Source organism: Hordeum vulgare, chromosome 4H (genome assembly GCF_904849725.1).
Source record: "Hordeum vulgare subsp. vulgare chromosome 4H, MorexV3_pseudomolecules_assembly, whole genome shotgun sequence".
NCBI classification, from domain to species: Eukaryota; Viridiplantae; Streptophyta; class Magnoliopsida; order Poales; family Poaceae; genus Hordeum; species Hordeum vulgare.
In genome coordinates, this window is record NC_058521.1 from 504,943,867 (window position 1) to 504,967,691 (window position 23,825).

General features: G+C 43.4%; 1 protein-coding gene across 1 annotated transcript; it reads left to right on the plus strand.

Annotated features, from left to right (window-relative positions):
• The first annotated feature begins 536 nt into the window (after positions 1-536).
• LOC123446707 lies at positions 537-1,723 on the plus strand. Its single transcript, XM_045123264.1, has one exon. It carries the CDS (start codon positions 618-620, stop codon positions 1,494-1,496), a length of 879 nt encoding a protein of 292 aa, XP_044979199.1. The 5' UTR covers positions 537-617; the 3' UTR covers positions 1,497-1,723.
• Positions 1,724-23,825: the final 22,102 nt, after the last annotated feature.

Below are 23,825 nucleotides of genomic sequence, written 5' to 3' on the forward strand. Positions count from 1 at the left end.
TGAGGCCCTTCGATCTTTACACTTTTTACGAATCACTGATGCATCATGCCGATACTATCTAATATAAACAAGCAAAATGCAAAACTGGGATAAACCGTGTTAAAAGTCTTTAAAATCTGATATTTAAATAGAAGTTCCATTAAACGGGTAATACGTGTCATAAATGGACAACTACGTGGTAAAAAGTGAAATGCAAACAACATATAATAATATATAGTCCTGGAACTTCGGTGGAGTAGTTCACGTTCAGTAATGTGGAAACACAAAGGTCTTCAGTTCTGAAGTTGACTTCTGAAATATCTTGCCTAAAGAACAGGAGAGTAGAATAACAGAGTTTCCAACGAAATGGGTCGATCCAGAAGTTGTACCCGAGCTCTTTTGTCCGAGAATTAGTGCTAGTTGGGACCCTTAGCTAATCTCATAATGATACTGACTACATTGGAACCGGTGACTTCAACCACTCAACTTTGCCTCTATACATCATCACGTACCACTCCATTGCTAGGCTCCCTATAAAGGTCTGCACCACCCAGTGGATAAACACAAACACAATCACAACAAGCCCTGGCCTCATACGCATAAGCTTCTGGGGAGACCATCGCATACCCACAGCAGCCATGGAGCTCGTCTCATACATTGCCATGTGCCTCTTGCTGGTGTTTGTCATCCCTTCCCACGCCACAGCGACGGCGCCAACCGGCATGCTTGAGCGGGAAACCAAGCAGCAAATCTTGGCGAGCATCCCGCCGCACTGGCAGGAGAACCCCGTGTTGTTCCTGACGTCGCCGTCCGGCAAGTACGCGGCGCACTTCATGCGCAGCCAGACCGTGCCGGGCGCCGGCGGCCTCGGAGCCGACTTCTGCTACGTCGAGATTCTCGACACCACCGAGCCGGGCGCGGAGGGGCGGAGCGTGTGGGAGTCGGAGTGCTTGGCGGTGAGCACCGTGAACACCTGCGCGCTCGTGTTCTCGTGGAAAGGGCTGGAGGTGTTCGACGGGAGCAACTCTGTGTGGCACACACACGACACAGAGTCGGTCGACAACAACTTCCTCAAAACCCTGCAGCTGGTGGACGAGGGTGACATGCGCATCCTCGACAAGGGCGGCGAGCTCGCGTGGAAGGCTAGCGACGAGCCGCGCGCCGCGCAGCACTGCGGGATGCCCGGCTCACCCGGTCTAGTCTCGGCAATGCCGCCCTTCGCGGAGCCTGTTGGGCATGGAAGCAGCAACCTGCCCTTTGGACAGGAACCAGAAAGCAATGGCAATACCGGTGTAGCACAGCCCGCTCTGCCGCTGCCAGAAGCGGCAGGGTCCGGTGGTGTCGCTGGGCAGGGGCATGCAGTGGAGGACGTGGGGCAGACGATTGGATTTGGCAGTCAACCATTGGTGGACAACAGCCCATACGACAGCGGTGCACCGAAGCATGGATGCAGCTTGCTCAGAATCGGAGTTGCACTGGGTGTCAGCTCTGCCATTGTCATGGCCCTCGGTCTCTGATTTGTGTGCATGCACTCTTGCGGCGTTGTGGCGCTGGTGATTTCTCGAATTTCTTATTATTATTTCTGGCGCAATCAGCCAGGGATGTGTTGTGAACTCCAGACCAGCCGTGGCGCCTTTCCTGGGCGTGGACCTGCTGGTAGGATTGCATTGGGTCTGAGACCACGAAGTGTAATTTTTTTATTGTTCAAGTTTGCTTTGTAAACCGGGAAGTGTGGTTTCTATCAGGCTGAGCCCCTCTTAGGCTCTTAATGAATATTCGAGACATAATAATGTACTACCCTCTGTAACTTTTTATAGGGACCCTTTATTAGAAGATGCTTGAATATGATGGATATTTTAATTAAATAAGAGCCGCGTTATGACATCCGCCATCTAGGCAATATAAGAGCATCTCCAATAGTTGTATGACATGACGCATAATAAAAGAAGAGACAGAATGAAATCGTATGAACTTGAACCAACGGTTCACGCACAAGCTCCGAGGCAAGCATGGTTATTTCTTCCATATTTAGTGGACCCGCTTAGTTATTTTACATATGATTACCATACACTCCATTGAAGAGCTTGTATGATGTGCTGTTGGTTGTTGATGTGGACACTTATACCAATGATTGAACATACGGACTGTTGAAGATGCTCTAAGATGTACAACTATCCAACGCCCAACGACATTTTCATCATTGCAACAAGGGTAGTGTTGCGGAATACTTCATGTGTACCTAAATAATTATAGCTGAGAAAAACTAGACTAGTTTTCTCCAATTATAATTATTTACGTACAGATAAATTACTTCGCAACAAAGCTTATGTTGCAAAAATATTCTGTAACATAGATGATGTTCAAATTTTGTTTTTTTCACTATTTTTGCAACATGGATGTTGTTGCGGGAAAAATGTTGCAACCCAGACAGAGACAATCTTGTAGATAATATTTACACTTTTTTTTTGTCTTCATTTCTTTTGAAACACGAATGTCGTTGCAAAAGGCAATTTTACAATACACATGATGTTAAAAAAAGATGTAAAGGACACGCGTACATGCGACACAAAGGAGGGGACTTATCGCAAACGTTCGATGTACCAGCTGAAGGCAAGCCTTCTAAATAATGTGTTATACAGTTTAACGAGTGCTCTAAAATGTGATGACATATTGAGTTAGATGCACTAGCTAGTTCACCCCTAAGTTTGAATTGACAACACGAGCAATATAATTTGGACAACACGCTCTTGTGTATCGGTTAGACATAATGTTCCCATTTGTATAGACAATTCAAATAATAGTTACAACCTGATCGAGAAGAACATCACTTTGGTGTTTTATAAAGATGTTTTTAATTACGGATTTGCTAAATCACATCTAGATGAGACATAGCTATGTTATGTCTTAGTTGCAAGTCCACTCTCGATTGGTAACTCATATCTGATCACTTTTTGTTCCAATTGCAAGTTTACCCTTGACTTGCAACTCCGATCCCATCCTTGACTCGCAACTCCGGTCCGACCATTTTTTGTCCGAGTTGCAAGCCTATCCCACTTCAAGTCCACCCTCAACTCGCAACTAGAGGCAGACGCCTTTTTGTCCCACTTCAAGTCCATCCTCGACTCGCAACTTAGGCCCAATTTTTTTAGTCACAATTGCAATTCCACCATTGACTCACAACTTCAGCCTAACAAATTTATGAACATTTGCCAATATCATGAATGTTTTTCCAAATTCCCATGCAATTTTTAATTTAATCAACATTTTTATCAGCTTATTTTTTAAATTAATTAATATATTTAAAATTCATGACCATTTTTTAGAATTTATCAATGTATTTTTATATTCAGGAAAAGTCTTTAATTTATGCACTTTAAATTCTACATCTTTCTAGTTCCACATATTTCAATGTTTGATGAATAGTTTAAAAAAATGAATTTTTTATTTTGTGAACATTTTCTTATCGGTTTTGCTAAATTTCTATCATCCGGAACTCTGTAACAGATCCGCACGATTCTGCTAATTACACTCAATTGATCCTAAATGTGCATGCATGCATATAAAGACAAAAATGCTGATGTTATCAAAGATTCCAACAAAAATTAAAACTTCAAAATGCTTTGAGGCTCAAACAATTGCTCTAGTAAAAAATCATCTCGACGAGACCTTCAAAACTAGATCCCATGTTGATATATTCCGATGACTTTTTTTCTCGTCAAAAGTTATCACGTCTCGGAAACCTAAGTTATCACATCTGTGCTACATAAGTTATCATCATGGTTGCGCTGTAGTTAACTAGACATGAAAAAAAATCTTCCAACCTTTTTTCATGTGCACATGCATGCATGCATTAGAGGACAAAACTGATGACATCCTATATTTTTTTCAATTTAAAAAATTCAAAATTTATATGTAGCTCATACCATCGCTCTAATTAAAAATTTGTTTTCACAAAAGAAATCATCGCGACGAGATCTTGGAAACAAGATCTATTATTGATAACCCACGTACATAGCATGTAATACATGCACAACATAGTTGATAACCAACGTACAAACACCGTGATTATTTTGACCTGATGAAACATCTCCAATAATGTTTTGTGAATAACATGGTCATTAACGTATCGCGGACCTCATGACTTACATGCAAACACGCTGATAACTCACACATCATAGACCGGATAATTTATGTATCCCAGTCTTGATAAATTTGGCATGGGGGGCTTGTGATTAAGTATCCCCCGGTAACTTTCGTGTGAATAGCACGGTAACTCACACATCGGATACCCGATAACTTATGCACCTCGGTCGTGGTACTTTTCGCGAGGGAGGGGTGATGAAATATACCCCGATAACTTTTATGTGAATAGCACGGTAACTCACACATCGTAGACCTGATAACTAATGTACCCCGGTCTTGCTAAATTTGGTGGGGGAGGGTGGTTGTTGAAATATAACATTGGTAACTTTGGTGTGAATAATATGATAACTCACTCATCTAAGACCTCATAACTTATGTGCCCCAGTGCTGGTAACTTTGGGGACGGTGGTGGTGGTGGTGGGGGGGGGGGTTGTTGATGAAATATACCTCCGGACTTATTTGTCAATAGCATGGTAACTCACACATCATAGACCTGATAACTCAGTTATAAACAAAGCAGTAACTTTAGACCTGAATAAAAAGTTATTAAAACATACCCCTGTTACTTATCTGCCAATAGTATGGTAATGTATGCATCCGGAGCTGATAACTTAGGTATAAATACCACGATAGATTTGACCCAAGGGAAAGAAGTCGTTGAAAACACATCTCTGGTCATATAACATAACTAATAACTTTACAGTAACTTTGGACCAAAAAAGTGATCAAAACATATCAACATGAAGTCTAATTTCAAAGTTCTTATGGCTATGGATTTTTTTTTATATGAAAACCATTTTTACATTAAAAATGACAGTTTAAGCTATAAAACATTTTACATTTTTGAAATTGCGAGAATTACAATGACGTTAGGTTTTATGTGCTCTACTGAGCATGTGGAGAGAATGTTGGAGTCATTTTTATGCCCGGTAATTTCCATGTAAATAGGATGGTAACTGGCATACCACATAGGTGTTAACTTATTTAGCCTAGGTCAGATAACTTTTGATCCGAGAGAAAAAGTTATCGAAACATACTAACATGTTATCTAGTTTCGAAGGTCTCGTTGCGGCGAATCTTTTATGTGAAGACAGTTTTTCAATCCGATAGATGGTTTGAGCTATAAAATATTTTAATTTTCAGTTTTAAAAAGAATCTACGCTGACATCGCCATTTTTTTTATGCATGCATATGATTAGTTGCTAATTAAACTAACTGTTAGTGGACAATATACACACGATCACGAACATGAAAAATGAAATGAAAGAAGCTAACTATGCATGCAAATTAAGAAGGGTGGATTATCTGGATTTGTCGCTAACGTCTGGTCGACTCAATGTTAGCACAACCCTTTTCTTATTTATGAATATTTTCTATTCTGCAGATATATTTTCAGATAGAACATGAGTCGGATCTAGCTCGCCCAAAAGTCCTAGCATACAAATAAGTGTTGATTCAACTAAGCGTTGGAAATATGCCCTAGAGAAAATAATAAATTAGTTATTATTATATTTCCTTGTTCATAATAATCATTTATTATCCATGCTATAATTGTATTGATTGGAAACACAAATACATGTGTGGATACATAGACAAAATACTGACCCTAGTAAGCCTCTAGTTGACTAGCTCGTTAATCAAAGATGGTCAAGGTTTCCTGACTATAGACAAGTGTTGTCACTTGATAACGGGATCACATCATTGGAAGAATGATGTGATGGACAAGACCCAAACTATAAACGTAGTATATGATCGTGTCAGTTTATTGTTACTATTTTCTGCATGTAAATGTATCTGTTCCTATGACCATGAGATCATGCAACTCCCGGACACCGGAGGAATACCTTGTGTGTATCAAATATCGCAACATAACTCGGTGACTATAAAGGTGCTCTACAGGTATCTCCAAAGGTGTCTGTTGGGTTGGCATGGATCAAGACTCAGATTTGTCACTCCGTGTGACGGAAAGGTATCTCGGGCCCCACTCGGTAATACAGCATCACAACAAGCCTTGCAAGCAATGTGACTAAGGAGTTAGTTACGGAATCTTGTATTACGGAACGAGTAAAGAGACTTGCCGGTAACGAGATTGAACTAGGTATGGTGATACCGACGATCGAATCTCGGGCAAGTAACACACCGAAGGACAAAGGGAATAGTATACAGGATTATATGAATCCTTGACATGGAGGTTCAACCGATAGAGATCTTCGTAGAATATGTAGGAACCAATATGGATATCCAGGTCCCGCTGTTGGTTATTGACCGAAGAGTGTCTCAGGTCATGTCTGCATAGTTCTCGAACCTGCAGGGTCTGCACAATTAAGGTTCGGTGACCTTTCGGTATAATTGAGTTATAGGTGTTGGGGACCGAAGGTTGTTCGGAGTCCCGGATGAGATCACGGACGTCACGAGGGTTTCCGGAATGGTCCGGAAACAAAGATTGATATATGGGATTGTTTCATTTGGTCTCCGGAAAGATTTCGGACATTACCGACAGTGTAGCGAGAGTGACGAATGGGTTCCAGATCTTCACCGGGAGGGGCCCACCCACCCGGGAGTGAACCTGGTGGCCCAGGGGTGGCGCACCAGCCCTTAGTGGGCTGGTGAGGCCAACCCAATTTGGCTATGGCGCTAGGAAGAAAAAACCAAAGAGAAAAGAAAAAAAAAAGGAAAAGGGAGGTGGGAAGGAAGAGGAGGACTTCTCCTTCCCAAACCGAATTGGTGTTGGAGTCCTCCTCTCCTCCTTGGCCGGCGCCCTAGGGTCTCCCTTGAGCCCCAAGGCTAGCCCCTCCCCTCCTCCTATATATACTAGAGGTTTTAGGGCTTTTTGAGACAAAACTTTGCCACGTGCAACTCAAACCCATACCTCATAGTTCTTCCTCTAGATCGGATTTCTGCGGAGCTCGGGCGGAGCCCTGCAGGAATAGATCATCACCATCACTGGTGCGCCGTCACGCTGCCGGAGAACTCATCTACTTCCCCATCTCTCTTGTTGGATCAAGAAGGCGGAGATCATCATCAAGCTGTATGTGTGCTGAACGCGGAGGTGTCGTCCGTTTGGTGCTAGATCGGGACGGATCGTGGGTCGATGGTGATTTGAATCACGAAGTTGTATGCTACTGCAACAAAAGACCTTCCAACGGCGCCAGAAACACGTGCTGACGGGAGACTATTCTTGTCTTGATACTCCTCAGCAACGACACCAGGAATCCTTCTGCTACGGCTATGCCTTTAGGGACTTCCTAGGCAAATATGCAAAGGATTTCCCCCGTGGCCTTGGAGCCTTGTGTTGGTGTTCCCTCGAAGCGGAAAGGGTGATGTAGCACAGCGGCGGTAAGTATTTCCCTCAGTTTTGAAAACCAAGGTATCGATCCAGTGAAGGAGTATCACAAGTACCTACACAAACACAAAAAGCTTGCTCCCAACGCTATGAAGTGGTTGTCAATCCCTTATAGATTGTTTGCCAAGTGAGAACTAAAAGCAACAAAGTAACAAAGCAAAGTAAAAGCGAAAGTGGAAACGATAGGTGTGAATAGACCCGGGGGCCGTAGTGTTCACTAGTGGCTTCTCTCATGAAAGCAAGTAGACGGTGGGTGAACAAATTACTGTCGAGCAATTGATAGAACCGCGCAAAGTCGTGACGTCATCTATGGAAATGATTATATTTATAGGCATCACATCCAAAACAAGTAGACCGATACTTTCTCTATCTACTACCATTACTCCACACGTCGACCGCTATCCAGCATGCATCTAGTGTATTAAGTCCAAAAGAACAGAGTAACGCCTTAAGCAAGATGACATGATGTAGATGGACAATCTCATATCTACGACAAAGCCCATCTTGTTACCCTTGATGGCAACAACATGATGCGTGCCTTGCTGCCCCTTCTGTCACTGGGAAAGGTCACCACATGGTATGAACCCAAAACCAAGCACTTCTCCCATTGCAAGAATCATAGATCTAGTTGGCCAAACAAAACCCAAGACTCGGAGAGACTTACAAGGATATCAAATCATGCATATAAGAAATTAGCAAAGACTCAAATATATATCATAGATAATCTGATCACAAATCCACAATTCATCGGATCTCGACAAACACACCACCAAAGAGGATTACATCGGATAGATCTCCATGAAGATCATGGAGAACTTTGTATTGAAGATCCAAGAGAGAGAAGAATCCATCTAGCTACTAACTACGGACCCGTAGGTCTGAAGTGAACTACTCACGAGTCATTGGATGGGCGATGATGTTGATGAAGAAGCCCTCCAACTCCAAAGTCCCCTCCGGCACGGCACCCGGAAGGGTCTCCAGATGAGATCTCGCGGAAACGGAAGCTTGCGCCGGCGGAAAAGTGTTTTCGTGGATTCCCCTATTTTTTCTGTATTTTAGGTAATATATAGGCGAAGGAGCTAGGTCAGGGGGGCGCCAGGAAGGCCACAAGCCTGCTAGCCGCCGCCCCCTGCTGGCGGCTACAGGGCTTGTGGGCCCCCTGTAGCTCTCCTGCCTTGGCCCTCAAGCCCCCTGATCTTCTTCCATTCGGGAAAAATTTATTTCGGGGATTTTATTCCATTTGGACTCCGTTCCAAAATCAGATCTGAAAAGAGCCGAAAACACAGAAAAAAACAGGAACTCGCACTTGGCACTGAATTAATAAGTTAGTCCCCAAAAAGATATAAAAGGTACATAAAACACCCAAAAATGACAAGATAACAACATGAAACCATCAAAAATTATAGATACGTTTGAGACGTATCAAGCATCCCCAAGCCCAACTCCTGCTCGTCCTGGAGTAGGGAAGTGATAAAGAATGATTTTTTGATGCTTTCATGCTACCTAGCATAGATGTCCTTTGTAACTCCTCTTATGTGACGTGAATGTTCAGATCCATTAGATTCAAAACAATAGTTTGCTATTGACGTGGAAACAATAATAATTCAAGCAAACTAGCAAGGTAATCATGAACTTTCAAAATAACAAGGCCAAAAGAAAGTTATCCATACAAAAGCATATAGTCTGGCTATGCTCTATCATCATTGCACAACGAATTTAAATCATGCACAACCCCGGTATTAGCCAAGTAATTGTTTTCACACCTTTACTTTCTCAAACCTTTTCAACTCTCACGCAATACATGAGCGTGAGACATGGTTTTAGCACTATAAGTGGTGTGGAGTGTGGTGGAGGTTGCAAGACAAACAAGGAGAAGATGATCACATTAACTAGGCATATCAATGAGCTGTGGAGATGCTCATCAATAGATATCAATGTGAATGAGTAGGGATTGCCATACAAATGATGCACTAGAGCTAAGAGTATGTGAAATCTCTTAAAGAAAACTAGTGGGTGTGCATCCAACTTGCTTGCTCACGAAGACCTAAGGCAAATTTGAGGAAGCCTATCATTGGAATATACAAGCCAAGTTATGTAATGAAAATTTCCCACTAGCTATATGGTGGTGACAAAACGAGAGACTCTCAATCATGAAGATCATGGTGCTTAATAAGCACAAGTGTGGAAGGATAGTAGCATTGTCCCTTCTCTCTTTTTCTCTCATCATTTTTTTTATTTTATTTTTTTGGTGGGCTCTTTGGCCTCTTTTTTTCTCTTTTTTGGTGGGCATCTTTGGCCTCTTTTATTTCCTCACATGGGACAATGCTCCATCAATGATGATCATCACACTTTCAACTCAAAACTTAGAGCAACGATGACTCTATATGGAATGCCTTCGGTAGTGTACCGTGACAATGATCTAGCATGGCATGGACATTAATGGGAACATCATGCTAGCTATCTTACGATCATGCAATGGCAATGTTGACATGGTGGCACATGTCATGGTGGTAGTTGCATGGCAATATATCTCGGAATGACTTTGGAAAATCCATATTAGGTAGGTATGGTGGCTGTTTTGAGGGAGGCTAATGGTGGGTTTTGTGCACCGGCGAAAGTTGCACGGCACTAAAGAAGATAGTGATGGTGGAAGGTGAAAGTGCATATAAACCATGGACTCAACATTAGTCATGAAGAACTCATATACTTGTTGCAAAAGTTTTATTAGTAATCGAAACAAAGCATTCAATGCATACTCCTAGGGGAAGGGTTGGTAGGTATAAACCATCGCGCGATCCCGACCGCCACGCAAAGGATGACAATCAATAGACTAATCATGCTCAGATTTCATCACATAGTGGTTCACCATACGTGCATGCTACGGGAATCACTAACTTCAACACAAGTATTTCTAGATCCACAACACCTTACTAGCATAACTTCAATATTACCACAACCACAACTCAAAACTAATTGAGATGAATCAAACTTCTCTAACTATTCAATGCACATGTAGGTGGAAGTTTTTGTATCCCTTTGGATAACTACCCCTTTTGAGACTACATTCATAGCGTAGATCAACTACCAAGCCACGCACTGCCGTGCTCTAAAATATATAAGTGAAGCACATAGATAAAAATCAACTAGCTCAAAAGATATAAGTGAAGCACATGTGAGCTGAATTGTCTACCAAAGGATATAAGTGAAGCTCGACAAAATCACGGTGAGTGCATGTCTCTCTCTCTAGGTGTGCAGCAAGGATGATTGTGACACAACAAAAATAAAAGACTCCTACGATACAAGATGCTCCAAGCAAAACACATAACATGTGGTGAATAAAAATATAGCCCCAAGTAACGTTACCCATGGATTGAAGACGAAAAGAGGGGATGCCTTCCCGGGGCATACCCAAGCTTAGGCTTTTACGACATCCTTGAATCTCTTGGGGTGCCTTGGTCATCCCCAAGCTTGAGCTCTTGCCACTCTTTATCTTTTTTTCCATAAGAACTTCACCCAAAACTTGAAAACTTCACAACACGAAACTTAAACAGAAACTCGTGATAACATTAGTATAAGAAAGCAAACCACCACTTCCTTAGGTACTATAGCAAACTTAAATTCTACTTATGTTGATGTTGGGTTACTGTATTTTCAATCTTCCATGGCTAATACCCCCGACACTATCCATAGTTTCATCAAATTAAGCAACCAACTCAACAAAAACAGAATCTGTTAACAGCAGACCAGTCTGTAGAAATTTGTATACTTCGTATACTTTTGGTACTTCAAAAATTCTGAAACATTACGACAGTCTGAAGAATTTGCGTAGCAATCAGCAGAAAAAAGAATCAACTCAAAATCTCTTATATAAAAGAAATGAAAATTCTTTTCGTGAGCAGAAAGTTTCTGTCTTTTCCAGCATGACCAAATGAACATCCCCAAGACTAATCATAACGGTTTTGCTTGGCACAAACGCAAAAAGAAACACAAAAACACAATCATAACAGAACTATGAAAGTGTGGAAAACACAAAACAGAAAGAAAAAGGATAGATTCGTTGGGTTGCCTCCCAACAAGCGCTTTTGTTTAACGCCCTTAGCTAGGCAAAAGGTGATGGAATCATGTATAGTCATCTTTGGTGCTCAAACCATAAGTAGCCCTCATCATAGATTCATAAGGCAATCTTATTTTCTTTCTAGGAAAGTGCTCCATGCCCTTCATCAAAGGAAATTGAAATCTAATATTCCCTTCCTTCATATCGATGATAGCACCAATAGTCCTTAGGAAAGGTCTACCAAGAATAATGGGACATGAAGGATTGCAATCTATGTCAAGTACAATGAAATCCACAGGTACATAGTTCTTATTTGCAACAATAAGAACATCATCGATCCTTCCCATGGGTTTCTTGACAGTAGAATCCGCAAGATGCAAATTAAGAGAACACTCTTCAATCTCATGAAAACCAAGAATATCACATAAAGACTTTGGAATCGCGGAAACACTAGCACCCAAATCACACAAAGCATTGCACTCATAGTTTTTGATCTTGATTTTGATAGCAGGTTCCCACTCATCATGAAGTTTTCTAGGTATAGAGACTTCTAGTTCGAGCTTCTCTTCAAGAGATTTCATCATAGCATCTACGATACGCGCGGTAAAGGCTTTGCTTTGGCTATAAGCATGTGGAGAGTTTGCAATGGATTGCATCAAAGAAATGCATTCAAACAAGGAGCAATTATCATAATTGAATTCCTTGAAATCTAAAGTGGGAGTTTCATCACTACCCAAAATTTTGATTTCTTCTACTCCACTCTCCACACCTTTATCATCAAGATGGGTGGACTCCGAATCATTGGGGCGTTTTTCAACCAAAGTGGATTCATATCCAGCCCCTACATCAATAGGTTTGACACGCGAAAACAAGGATTCAAGAGGAGTCACACCAAGCACTTTAAGATCTTCGTGATTTGCATCACTAGAACGCACCCTTTTAAACCATTCATGCCTAGCGCGAATTTGGGCGGTTCTTTCTTTGCTCTCATTCATGGAGATACGCATAGCTTTCAAAGTTTCATCCAAGTTGACCTTGGGAGGAGCACATCTAACTTTTAAAGCATGAATATCACAAGACATCCTACCAACGCTCTTAGCCAAATCGTCAATTTTGAGTAGTTTTTCCTCTATGGACGCATTGAAAATCTTTTGAGAGTTGATGAATTCTATGATATTACTCTCTAAATCATAGGGTAATTTGTTGTGATTTCCATAAGTGTTGTTGTAGGAATTGCCATAATTGTTAGAGGAGTTACTAGGAAAAGGCCTAGGAACGTAGTTTCCTCTAAAAGCATTGTTGTTGCCAAAATTGTTCCTACCAACAAAATTCACGTCCAAACTAGCGTTGCTACTCTCAATCAAGGAAGATAGTGGCATGTCATTAGGATCTAAAGGAGCGTTTCTACTAGCAACCAAATTCATCAACTCGTCCATCTTAGCACTAAGCGAGTTAGTTTCTTCTATAGTGTGTACCTTTTTGATAGCAGGTGACCTTTCAGTGTGCCACTGAGAGTAGTTGGTCATGATATTGTCTAGTAGTTTTGTAGCATCTCCTAACGTGATTTCCATGACCGTTCCACCTGTTGGGGAACGTCGCATGGGAAACAAATATTTTCCTACGCGCACGAAGACCTATCATGGTGATGTCCATCTACGAGAGGGGATGAGTGATCTACATACCCTTGTAGATCGTACAGCAGAAGCGTTAGAGAACGTGGTTGATGTAGTGGAACGTCCTCATGTCCCTCGATCCGCCCCGCGAACAATCCCGCGATCAGTCCCACGATCTAGTACCGAACGGACGGCACCTCCGCGTTCAGCACACGTACAGCTCGACGATGATCTCAGCCTTCTTGATCCAGCAAGAGAGACGGAGAGGTAGAAGAGTTCTCCGGCAGCGTGACGGCGCTCCGGAGGTTGGTGATGACCTTGTCTCAGCAGGGCTCCGCCCGAGCTCCGCAGAAACGCGATCTAGAGGAAAAACCGTGGAGGTATGTGGTCGGGCTGCCGTGGAAAAGTCGTCTCAAATCAGCCCTTAAACCTCCGTATATATAGGTGGGAGGGAGGGGGCCTTGCCTTGGGGTCCAAGGACCCTCAAGGGGGTCGGCCAAGCCAAGGGGGAGGACTCTCCCCCCCCAAACCGAGTTGGACTAGGTTTGGTGGGAGGGAGTCCTCCTCCCTTCCCACCTCCTCCCTTTTTTTTCTTTTCCTCTTGGTTTTTCTTCTCTTGGCGCATAGAGCACTTGTGGGCTGTCCCACCAGCCCACTAAGGGCAGGTGTGTCTCCCCCAAGTCCTATGGGCTTCCCCGGGGTGGGTTGCCCCCCCCCCCCCGGTGAACTCCCGGAACCCATTCGTCATTCCCGGTACATTCCCGGTAACTCCGAAAACCTTCTCGTAATCAAATGAGGTCATCCTATATATCAATCTTCGTTTCCGGACCATTCCGGAAACCATCGTGACGTCCGTGATCTCATCCGGGACTCCGAACAACATTCGGTAACCAACCATATAACTCAAACACGCATAAAACAACGTCGAACCTTAAGTGTGCAGACCCTGCGGGTTCGAGAACTATGTAGACATGACCCGAGAGACTCCTCGGTCAATATCCAATAGCGGGACCTGGATGCCCATATTGGATCCTACATATTCTACGAAGATCTTATCGTTTGAACCTCAGTGCCAAGGATTCGTATAATCCCGTATGTCATTCCCTTTGTCCTTCGGTATGTTACTTGCCCGAGATTCGATCGTCAGTATCTGCATACCTATTTCAATCTCGTTTACCGGCAAGTCTCTTTACTCGTTCCGTAATACAAGATCCCGCAACTTACACTAAGTTACATTGCTTGCAAGTCTTGTGTGTGATGTTGTATTACCGAGTGGGCCCCGAGATACCTCTCCGTCACACGGAGTGACAAATCCCAGTCTTGATCCATACTAACTCAACTAACACCTTCGGAGATACCTGTAGAGCATCTTTATAGTTACCCAGTTACGTTGCGAAGTTTGATACACACAAAGCATTCCTCCGGTGTCAGTGAGTTATATGATCTCATGGTCATAGGAATAAATACTTGACACGCAGAAAACAGTAGCAACAAAATGACACGATCAACATGCTACGTCTATTAGTTTGGGTCTAGTCCATCACGTGATTCTCCCAATGACGTGATCCAGTTATCAAGTAACAACACCTTGTTCATAATCAGAAGACACTGACTATCATCGATCAACTGGCTAGCCAACTAGAGGCATGCTAGGGACGGTGTTTTGTCAATGTATCCACACATGTAAATGAGTCTTCATTCAATACAATTATAGCATGGATAATAAACTATTATCTTGATACAGGAATTATAATAATAACTATATATTTATTATTGCCTCTAGGGCATAATTCCAACAGTCTCCCACTTGCACTAGAGTCAATAATCTAGCCCTCACATCACCATGTGAATTACATTGTAATAAATCTAACACCCATACAGTTCTGGTGTCGATCATGTTTGGGCCGTGGAAGAGGTTTAGTCAGTGGGTCTGCTACATTCAGATCCGTGTGCACTTTGCATATATTTACGTCCTCTTCCTCGACGTAGTCGCGGATGAGGTTGAAGCGTCGTTTGATGTGTCTGGTCTTCTTGTGAAACCGTGGTTCCTTTGCTAAGGCAATGGCACCAGTGTTGTCACAGAACAAGGTTATTGGATTCAGTGCGCTTGGCACCACTCCAAGATCCGTCATGAACTGCTTCATCCAGACACCCTCCTTAGCCGCCTCCGAGGCAGCCATGTACTCTGCTTCACATGTAGAATCTGCTACGACTCTTTGCTTGGAACTGCACCAGCTTACTGCACCCCCATTAAGAATAAATACGTATCCGGTCTGCGACTTAGAGTCGTCCGGATCTGTGTCAAAGCTTGCATCGACGTAACCTTTTACGGCGAGCTCTTCGTCACCTCCATATACGAGAAACATCTCCTTAGTCCTTTTCAGGTACTTCAGGATATTCTTGACCGCTGTCCAGTGATCCACACCTGGATTACTCTGGAACCTACCTGCCATACTTATGTCCAGGCTAACATCCGGTCTAGTGCACAACATCGCATACATGATAGAACCTATGGCTGAAGCATAGGGGACGGAGCGCATATGCTCTCTATCTTCATCAGTTGCTGGGCACTGAGTCTTACTCAATCTTGTACCTTGTAAAACTGGCAACAACCCTTTCTTGGACTGTTCCATTTTGAACCTTTTCAAAACTTTATCAAGGTATGTGCTTTGTGAAAGTCCTATCAGGCGTTTCGATCTATCCCTATAGATCTTAATGCCTAGAATGTAAGCAGCTTCTCCTAGGTCCTTCATAGAGAAACTTTTATTCAAGTAACCTTTTATGCTCTCCAAAAGCTCTACGTTGTTTCCAATCAGTAATATGTCATCCACATATAATATTAGAAACGCCACAGAGCTCCCACTCACTTTCTTGTAAATACAAGATTCTCCAACCACTTGTATAAACCCAAATACTTTGATCACCTCATCAAAGCGTTTGTTCCAACTCCGAGATGCTTGCACCAGTCCATAAATGGATCGCTGGAGCTTGCACACCTTGTCAGCATTTTTAGGATCGACAAAACCTTCGGGTTGCATCATATACAACTCTTCCTTAAGGAAACCGTTAAGAAACGCCGTTTTGACATCCATCTGCGAGATTTCATAATCGAAAAATGCAGCTATTGCTAACATGATTCTGACGGACTTAAGCATCACTACGGGTGAGAAAGTCTCATCGTAGTCAACTCCTGGAACTTGTGAAAAACCCTTTGCCACAAGTCGTGCTTTATAAACGGTCACATTACCATCAGCGTCCGTCTTCTTCTTAAAGATCCATTTGTTCTGAATAGCCTTGCGGCCCTCAGGTAGTATCTCCAAAGTCCACACTTTGTTCTCATACATGGACCCTATCTCGGATTTCATGGCTTCTAGCCATTTGTTGGAATCTGGGCCCACCATTGCTTCTTCATAATTTACAGGTTCATTGTTGTCTAACAACATGATTGATAAGACGGGATTACCGTACCACTCTGGAGCAGCGCGTGATCTCGTCGACCTGCGTGGTTCAACAGAAACTTGAACTGGAGTTTCATGATCATCATCATTAACTTCCTCCTCAACTGGCGTCGCAACGACAGAGGTTTCCCCTTGCCCTGCGCCACCATCCAGAGGGATGAGAGGTTCGACAACCTCGTCAAGTTCTATCTTCCTCCCACTCAATTCTCTCGAGAGAAACTCCTTCTCGAGAAAAGCTCCGTTCTTAGCAACAAACACTTTGCCCTCGGATTTGAGATAGAAGGTGTACCCAACTGTCTCTTTTGGGTAACCTATGAAGACGCATTTTTCCGCTTTGGGTTCCAGCTTTTCAGGCTGAAGCTTTTTGACATAAGCATCACATCCCCAAACTTTAAGAAACGACAACTTTGGCCTTTTGCCATACCACAGTTCGTATGGTGTCGTCTCAACAGATTTTGATGGTGCCCTATTTAAAGTGAATGCAGCTGTTTCTAATGCATAACCCCAAAATGATAACGGCAAATCAGTAACAGACATCATAGATCGCACCATCTCTAACAAAGTACGATTACGACGTTCGGACACACCATTACGCTATGGTGTTCCAGGCGGTGTCAACTGTGAAACAATTCCACATTTTCTTAAGTGATCACCAAACTCGAAACTCAGATATTCACCCCCACGATCAGACCGTAGGAACTTGATCTTCTTGTTACGATGATTTTCCACTTCACTCTGAAATTGCTTGAACTTTTCAAATGCTTCAGACTTGTGCTTCATCAAGTAGACATAACCATACCTACTTAAATCGTCAGTGAAGGTGAGAAAATAACGATATCCGCCGCGTGCTTCCATGCTCATTGGACCACACACATCGGTATGTATGATTTCCAATAAGTCACTTGCACGCTCCATTGTTCCGGAGAACGGAGTCTTAGTCATCTTTCCCATGAGGCCTGGTTCGCACGTGTCAAGTGAATCAAAGTCAAGTGACTCCAAAAGTCCATCAGCATGGAGTTTCTTCATGCGCTTTACAGCAATATGACCCAAGCGGCAGTGCCACAAAAATATGGCGCTATCATTATTTACTCTAGCTCTTTTGGTCTCAATGTTATGTATATGCGTATCGCTATCAAGATTCAATATGAACAATCCTCTCACATTCGGTGCATGACCATAAAAGATGTTACTCATAGAAATAGAACAACCATTATTCTCATACTTAAAAGAGTAACCGTCTCGCAATAAACAAGATCCAGATATAATGTTCATTCTCAACGCAGGCACTAAATAACAATGATTTAAGTTCATCACTAATCCCGATGGTAGCTGAAGTGACACTGTGCCGACGGCGATTGCATCAACCTTGGAACCGTTTCCTACGCGCATCGTCACTTCGTCTTTCGCCAGCCTTCGTCTATTCCGCAGTTCCTGCTTCGAGTTGCAAATATGAGCAACAGAACCGGTATCGAATACCCAGGCACTACTACGAGAGCCGGTTAAGTACACATCAATAACATGTTTATCAAATATACGTGATTTTTCTTTGCCCGCCTTCTTATCTGCCAGATACTTGGGGCAATTGCGCTTCCAGTGACCCATACCCTTGCAATAGAAACACTCCGTTTCAGGCTTAGGTCCAGCTTTGGGTTTCTTCGGCGGATTGGCAACAGGCTTGCCGCTCTTCTTCGAATTGCCCTTCTTGCCTTTGCCGTTTCTCTTGAAACTAGTGGTCTTATTCACCATCAACACTTGATGCTCTTTACGGAGTTCAGACTCTGCGACTTTCAACATCGCAAACAACTCGCCGGGAGACTTGTTCATCCCTTGCATGTTGTAGTTCAACACAAAGCCGTTGTAGCTTGGCGGCAGTGATTGAAGGATTCTGTCAGTGATAGCTTCTTGCGGGAGTTCAATCCCCAGTTCAGCTAGACGGTTTGAGTACCCAGACATTTTGAGCACATGTTCACTGACAGACGAGTTTTCCTCCATCTTGCAAGCATAGAATTTATTGGAGGTCTCATACCTCTCGATCCGGGCGTTCTTCTGAAAGATAAACTCCAACTCCTGGAACATCTCAAATGCTCCATGACGCTCAAAGCGACGTTGAAGTCCCGGTTCTAAGCCATACAAGACTGCACATTGAACTATTGAGTAGTCCTCCTTACGTGCTAACCAAGCGTTCTTAACATCCTGATCAGCCGTAGCGGGTAGTTCATCTCCTAGCGCAGCATTAAGGACATAATCCTTCTTCCCAGCTTGTAAGATTAGCTTAAGATTACGAGCCCAGTCTACAAAGTTGCTTCCATCATCTTTCAACTTAGCTTTCTCTAGGAATGTATTAAAATTCAGGATGACTGTCGCGTGAGCCATGATCTACAACACAAATATATTCAAAGTGGACTTAGACTATGTTCAAGATAATTAGAGTTCAACTTAATCAAATTATATGCTAAACTCCCACTCAAAAAGTACATCTCTCTAGTCATTTGAGTGGTTCATGATCCACTTACACTATCCCAAGTCCGATCATCACGTGAGTTGGGTATAGTTTCAGTAGTAAGCATCCCTATGCTAATCATATCAACTATATGATTCACGATCGACCTTTCGGTCTCATGTGTTCCGAGGCCATGTCTGCACATGCTAGGCTCGTCAAGCTTAACCCGAGTGTTCCGCGTGCGCAACTGTTTTGCACCCGTTGTATGTGAACGTTGAGTCCATCACACCCGATCATCACGTGGTGTCTCGAAACGACGAACTGTAGCAACGGTGCACAGTCGGGGAGAACACAATTTCGTCTTGAAATTTTAGTGAGAGATCACCTCATAATGCTACCTTCGTTCTAAGAAAAATAAGGTGCATAAAAGGATTAACATCACATGCAATTCATAAGTGACATGATATGGCCATCATCACGTGCTTCTTGATCTCCATCACCAAAGCACCGGCACGATCTTCTTGTCACCGGCGCCACACCATGATCATCCATCAATGTGTTGCCATCGGGGTTGTCGTGCTACTTATGCTATTACTACTAAAGCTACATCCTAGCAAAATAGTAAACGCATCTGCAAGCACAAACGTTAGTATAACGACAACCCTATGGCTCCTGCCGGTTGTCGTACCATCGACGTGCAAGTCGATATTTCTATTACAACATGATCATCTCATACATCCAATATATCACATCACATCGTTGGCCATATCACATCACAATCATACCCTGCAAAAACAAGTTAGACGTCCTCTAATTTTGTTGTTGCATGTTTTACGTGGTGACCAAGGGTATCTAGTAGGATTGCATCTTACTTACGCAAACACCACAACGGAGATATATGAGTTGCTATTTAACCTCATCCAAGGACCTCCTCGGTCAAATCCGATTCAACTAAAGTTGGACAAACCGTCACTTGCCAGTCATCTTTGAGCAAAGGGGGTTACTCGTAACGATGAAACCAGTCTCTCGTAAGCGTACGAGTAATGTCGGTCCAAGCCGCTTCAATCCAACAATACCGCGGAATCAAGAAAAGACTAAGGAGGGAAGCAAAACGCACATCACCGCCCACAAAAACTTTTGTGTTCTACTCGAGAAGACATCTACGCATGAACCTAGCTCATGATGCCACTGTTGGGGAACGTCGCATGGGAAACAAATATTTTCCTACGCGCACGAAGACCTATCATGGTGATGTCCATCTACGAGAGGGGATGAGTGATCTACATACCCTTGTAGACCGTACAGCAGAAGCATTAGAGAACGCGGTTGATGTAGTGGAACGTCCTCACGTCCCTCGATCCGCCCCGCGAACAATCCCGCATCAGTCCCACGATCTAGTACCGAACGGACGGCACCTCCGCGTTCAGCACACGTACAGCTCGACGTCGATCTCGGCCTTCTTGATCCAGCAAGAGAGACGGAGAGGTAGAAGAGTTCTCCGGCAGCGTGACGGCGCTCCGGAGGTTGGTGATGACCTTGTCTCAGCAGGGCTCGGCCCGAGCTCCGCAGAAACGTGATCTAGAGGAAAAACCGTCGAGGTATGTGGTCGGGCTGCCGTGGAAAAGTCGTCTCAAATCAGCCCTAAAACCTCCGTATATATAGGTGGGAGGGAGGGGGGCTTGCCTTGGGGTCCAAGGACCCTCAAGGGGGTCGGCCGAGCCAAGGGGCAGGACTCTCCCCCCCCCAAACCGAGTTGGACTAGGTTTGGTGGGAGGGAGTCCTCCTCCCTTTCCACCTCCTCCCTTTTTTTTCTTTTCCTCTTGGTTTTTCTTCTCTTGGCGCATAGAGCACTTGTGGGCTGTCCCACCAGCCCACTAAGGGCAGGTGTGTCTCCCCCAAGGCCTATGGGCTTCCCCGGGGTGGGTTGCCCCCCCCCCCCCGGTGAACTCCCGGAACCCATTCGTCATTCCCGGTACATTCCCGGTAACTCCGAAAACCTTCCCGTAATCAAATGAGGTCATCCTATGTATCAATCTTCATTTCCGGACCATTCCGGAAACCCTCGTGACGTCCGTGATCTCATCCGGGACTCCGAACAACATTCGGTAACCAACCATATAACTCAAACACGCATAAAACAACGTCGAACCTTAAGTGTGCAGACCCTGTGGGTTCGAGAACTATGTAGACATGACCCGAGAGACTCCTCGGTCAATATCCAATAGCGGGACCTGGATGCCCATATTGGATCCTACATATTCTACGAAGATCTTATCGTTTGAACCTCAGTGCCAAGGATTCGTATAATCCCGTATGTCATTCCCTTTGTCCTTCGGTATGTTACTTGCCCGAGATTCGATCGTCAGTATCCGCATACCTATTTCAATCTCGTTTACCGGCAAGTCTCTTTACTCGTTCCGTAATACAAGATCCCGCAACTTACACTAAGTTACATTGCTTGCAAGGCTTGTGTGTGATGTTGTATTACCGAGTGGGCCCCGAGATACCTCTCCGTCACACGGAGTGACAAATCCCAGTCTTGATCCATACTAACTCAACTAACACCTTCGGAGATACCTGTAAAGCATCTTTATAGTTACCCAGTTACGTTGCGAAGTTTGATACACACAAAGCATTCCTCCGTGTCAGTGAGTTATATGATCTCATGGTCATAGGAATAAATACTTGACACGCAGAAAACAGTAGCAACAAAATGACACGATCAACATGCTACGTCTATTAGTTTGGGTCTAGTCCATCACGTGATTCTCCCAATGACGTGATCCAGTTATCAAGCAACAACACCTTGTTCATAATCAGAAGACACTGACTATCATCGATCAACTGGCTAGCCAACTAGAGGCATGCTAGGGACGGTGTTTTGTCTATGTATCCACACATGTAAATGAGTCTTCATTCAATACAATTATAGCATGGATAATAAACTATTATCTTGATACAAGAATTATAATAATAACTATATATTTATTATTGCCTCTAGGGCATAATTCCAACACCACCTGAGGCGGAGTCCAAGATATTGCGAGAGGCAAAATTCAAGCCAGCGTAAAAGATTTGTATAATCATCCACAAACTCAAGCCATGAGCGGGACAATTTCTAATCATAAGCTTCATCCTCTCCCAAGATTGTGCAACGTGTTCATGATCGAGTTGCTTGAAATTCATGATATCATTACGTAAGGAGATGATCTTAGCCGGCGGAAAATACTTGGATATGTAAGCATCTTTGCACTTACCCCAAGAATCGATACTATTTTTGGGCAAGGAAGAAAACCAAGTTTTTGCGCGATCTCGCAACGAGAAAGGGAAAAGATTCAACTTAATCACGTCATTATCCACATCTCTTTTCTTTTGCATATCACAAAGTTCAATGAAGGTATTGAGATGGGATGCGACATCTTCACTAGGAAGGCTAGAGAATTGCTCTTTCGTAACAAGATTCAGCAAAGCTGCATTGATTTCATACGATTCCGCACTAGTGGCGGGAGCAATCGGAGTACGAATAAAATCATTATTGTTGGTACTCGAGAAGTCGCAAAGTTTGGTGTTTTCAGCCATGATGACTTCAACAAACCAACAAGCACACAAGCAAGCAAGAAAACCGGCAAGGGAAAACGGCAAAAAGGCAAAAGGCAAAAGAAAACGGCAAAGGAGAAAGGCAAAAGAAAACGACAAATGTGAAGTGGGGGAGAGGAAAACGAGAGGCAACTAGCAAAAAAAGTAAATGCAAGAGATGAGTTTGTGAGACCTACTTGGATAGATCTCTCCTTCCCCGGCAACGGCGCAAGAAATACTTCTGCTACTGCAACAAAAGACCTTCCAACGGCACCAGAAACACGTGCTGACGGGAGACTATTCTTGTCTTGACACTCCTCAGCAACGGCACCAGGAATCCTTCTGCTACGGCTACACTTTTAGGGACTTCCTAGGCAAATATGCAAAGGATTTCCCCCGTGGCCTTGGAGCTTTGCGTTGGTGTTCCCTCGAAGCGGAAAGGGTGATGTAGCACAGCGGCGGTAAGTATTTCCCTTAGTTTTGAGAACCAAGGTATCGATCCAGTGAAGGAGTATCACAAGTACCTGCACAAACACAAAAAGCTTGCTCCCAACGCTATGAAGGGGTTGTCAATCCCTTATAGATTGTTTGCCAAGTGAGAACTGAAAGCAACAAAGTAACAAAGCAAAGTAAAAGCGAAAGTGGAAACGATAGGTGTGAATAGACCCCGGGGCCGTAGTGTTCACTAGTGGCTTCTCTCATTAAAGCAAGTAGACGGTGGGTGAACAAATTACTGTCGAGCAATTGATAGAACCGCGCAAAGTCGTGACGTCATCTATGGCAATGATTATATTTATAGGCATCACGTCCAAAATAAGTAGACCGATACTTTCTACATCTACTACTATTACTCCACACGTCGACCGCTATCCAGCATGCATCTAGTGTATTAAGTCCAAAAGAACAGAGTAACGCCTTAAGCAAGATGACATGATGTTGATGGACAATCTCATATCTAGGACAAAGCCCATCTTGTTACCCTTGATGGCAACAACATGATGCGTGCCTTGCTGCCCCTTCTGTCACTGGGAAAGGTCACCACACGGTATGAACCCAAAACCAAGCACTTCTCCCATTGCAAGAATCATAGATCTAGTTGGCCAAACAAAATCCAAGACTCAGAGAGACTTACAAGGATATCAAATCATGCATATAAGAAATCAGCAAAGACTCAAATATATACAATAGATAATTTGATCACATATCCACAATTCATTGG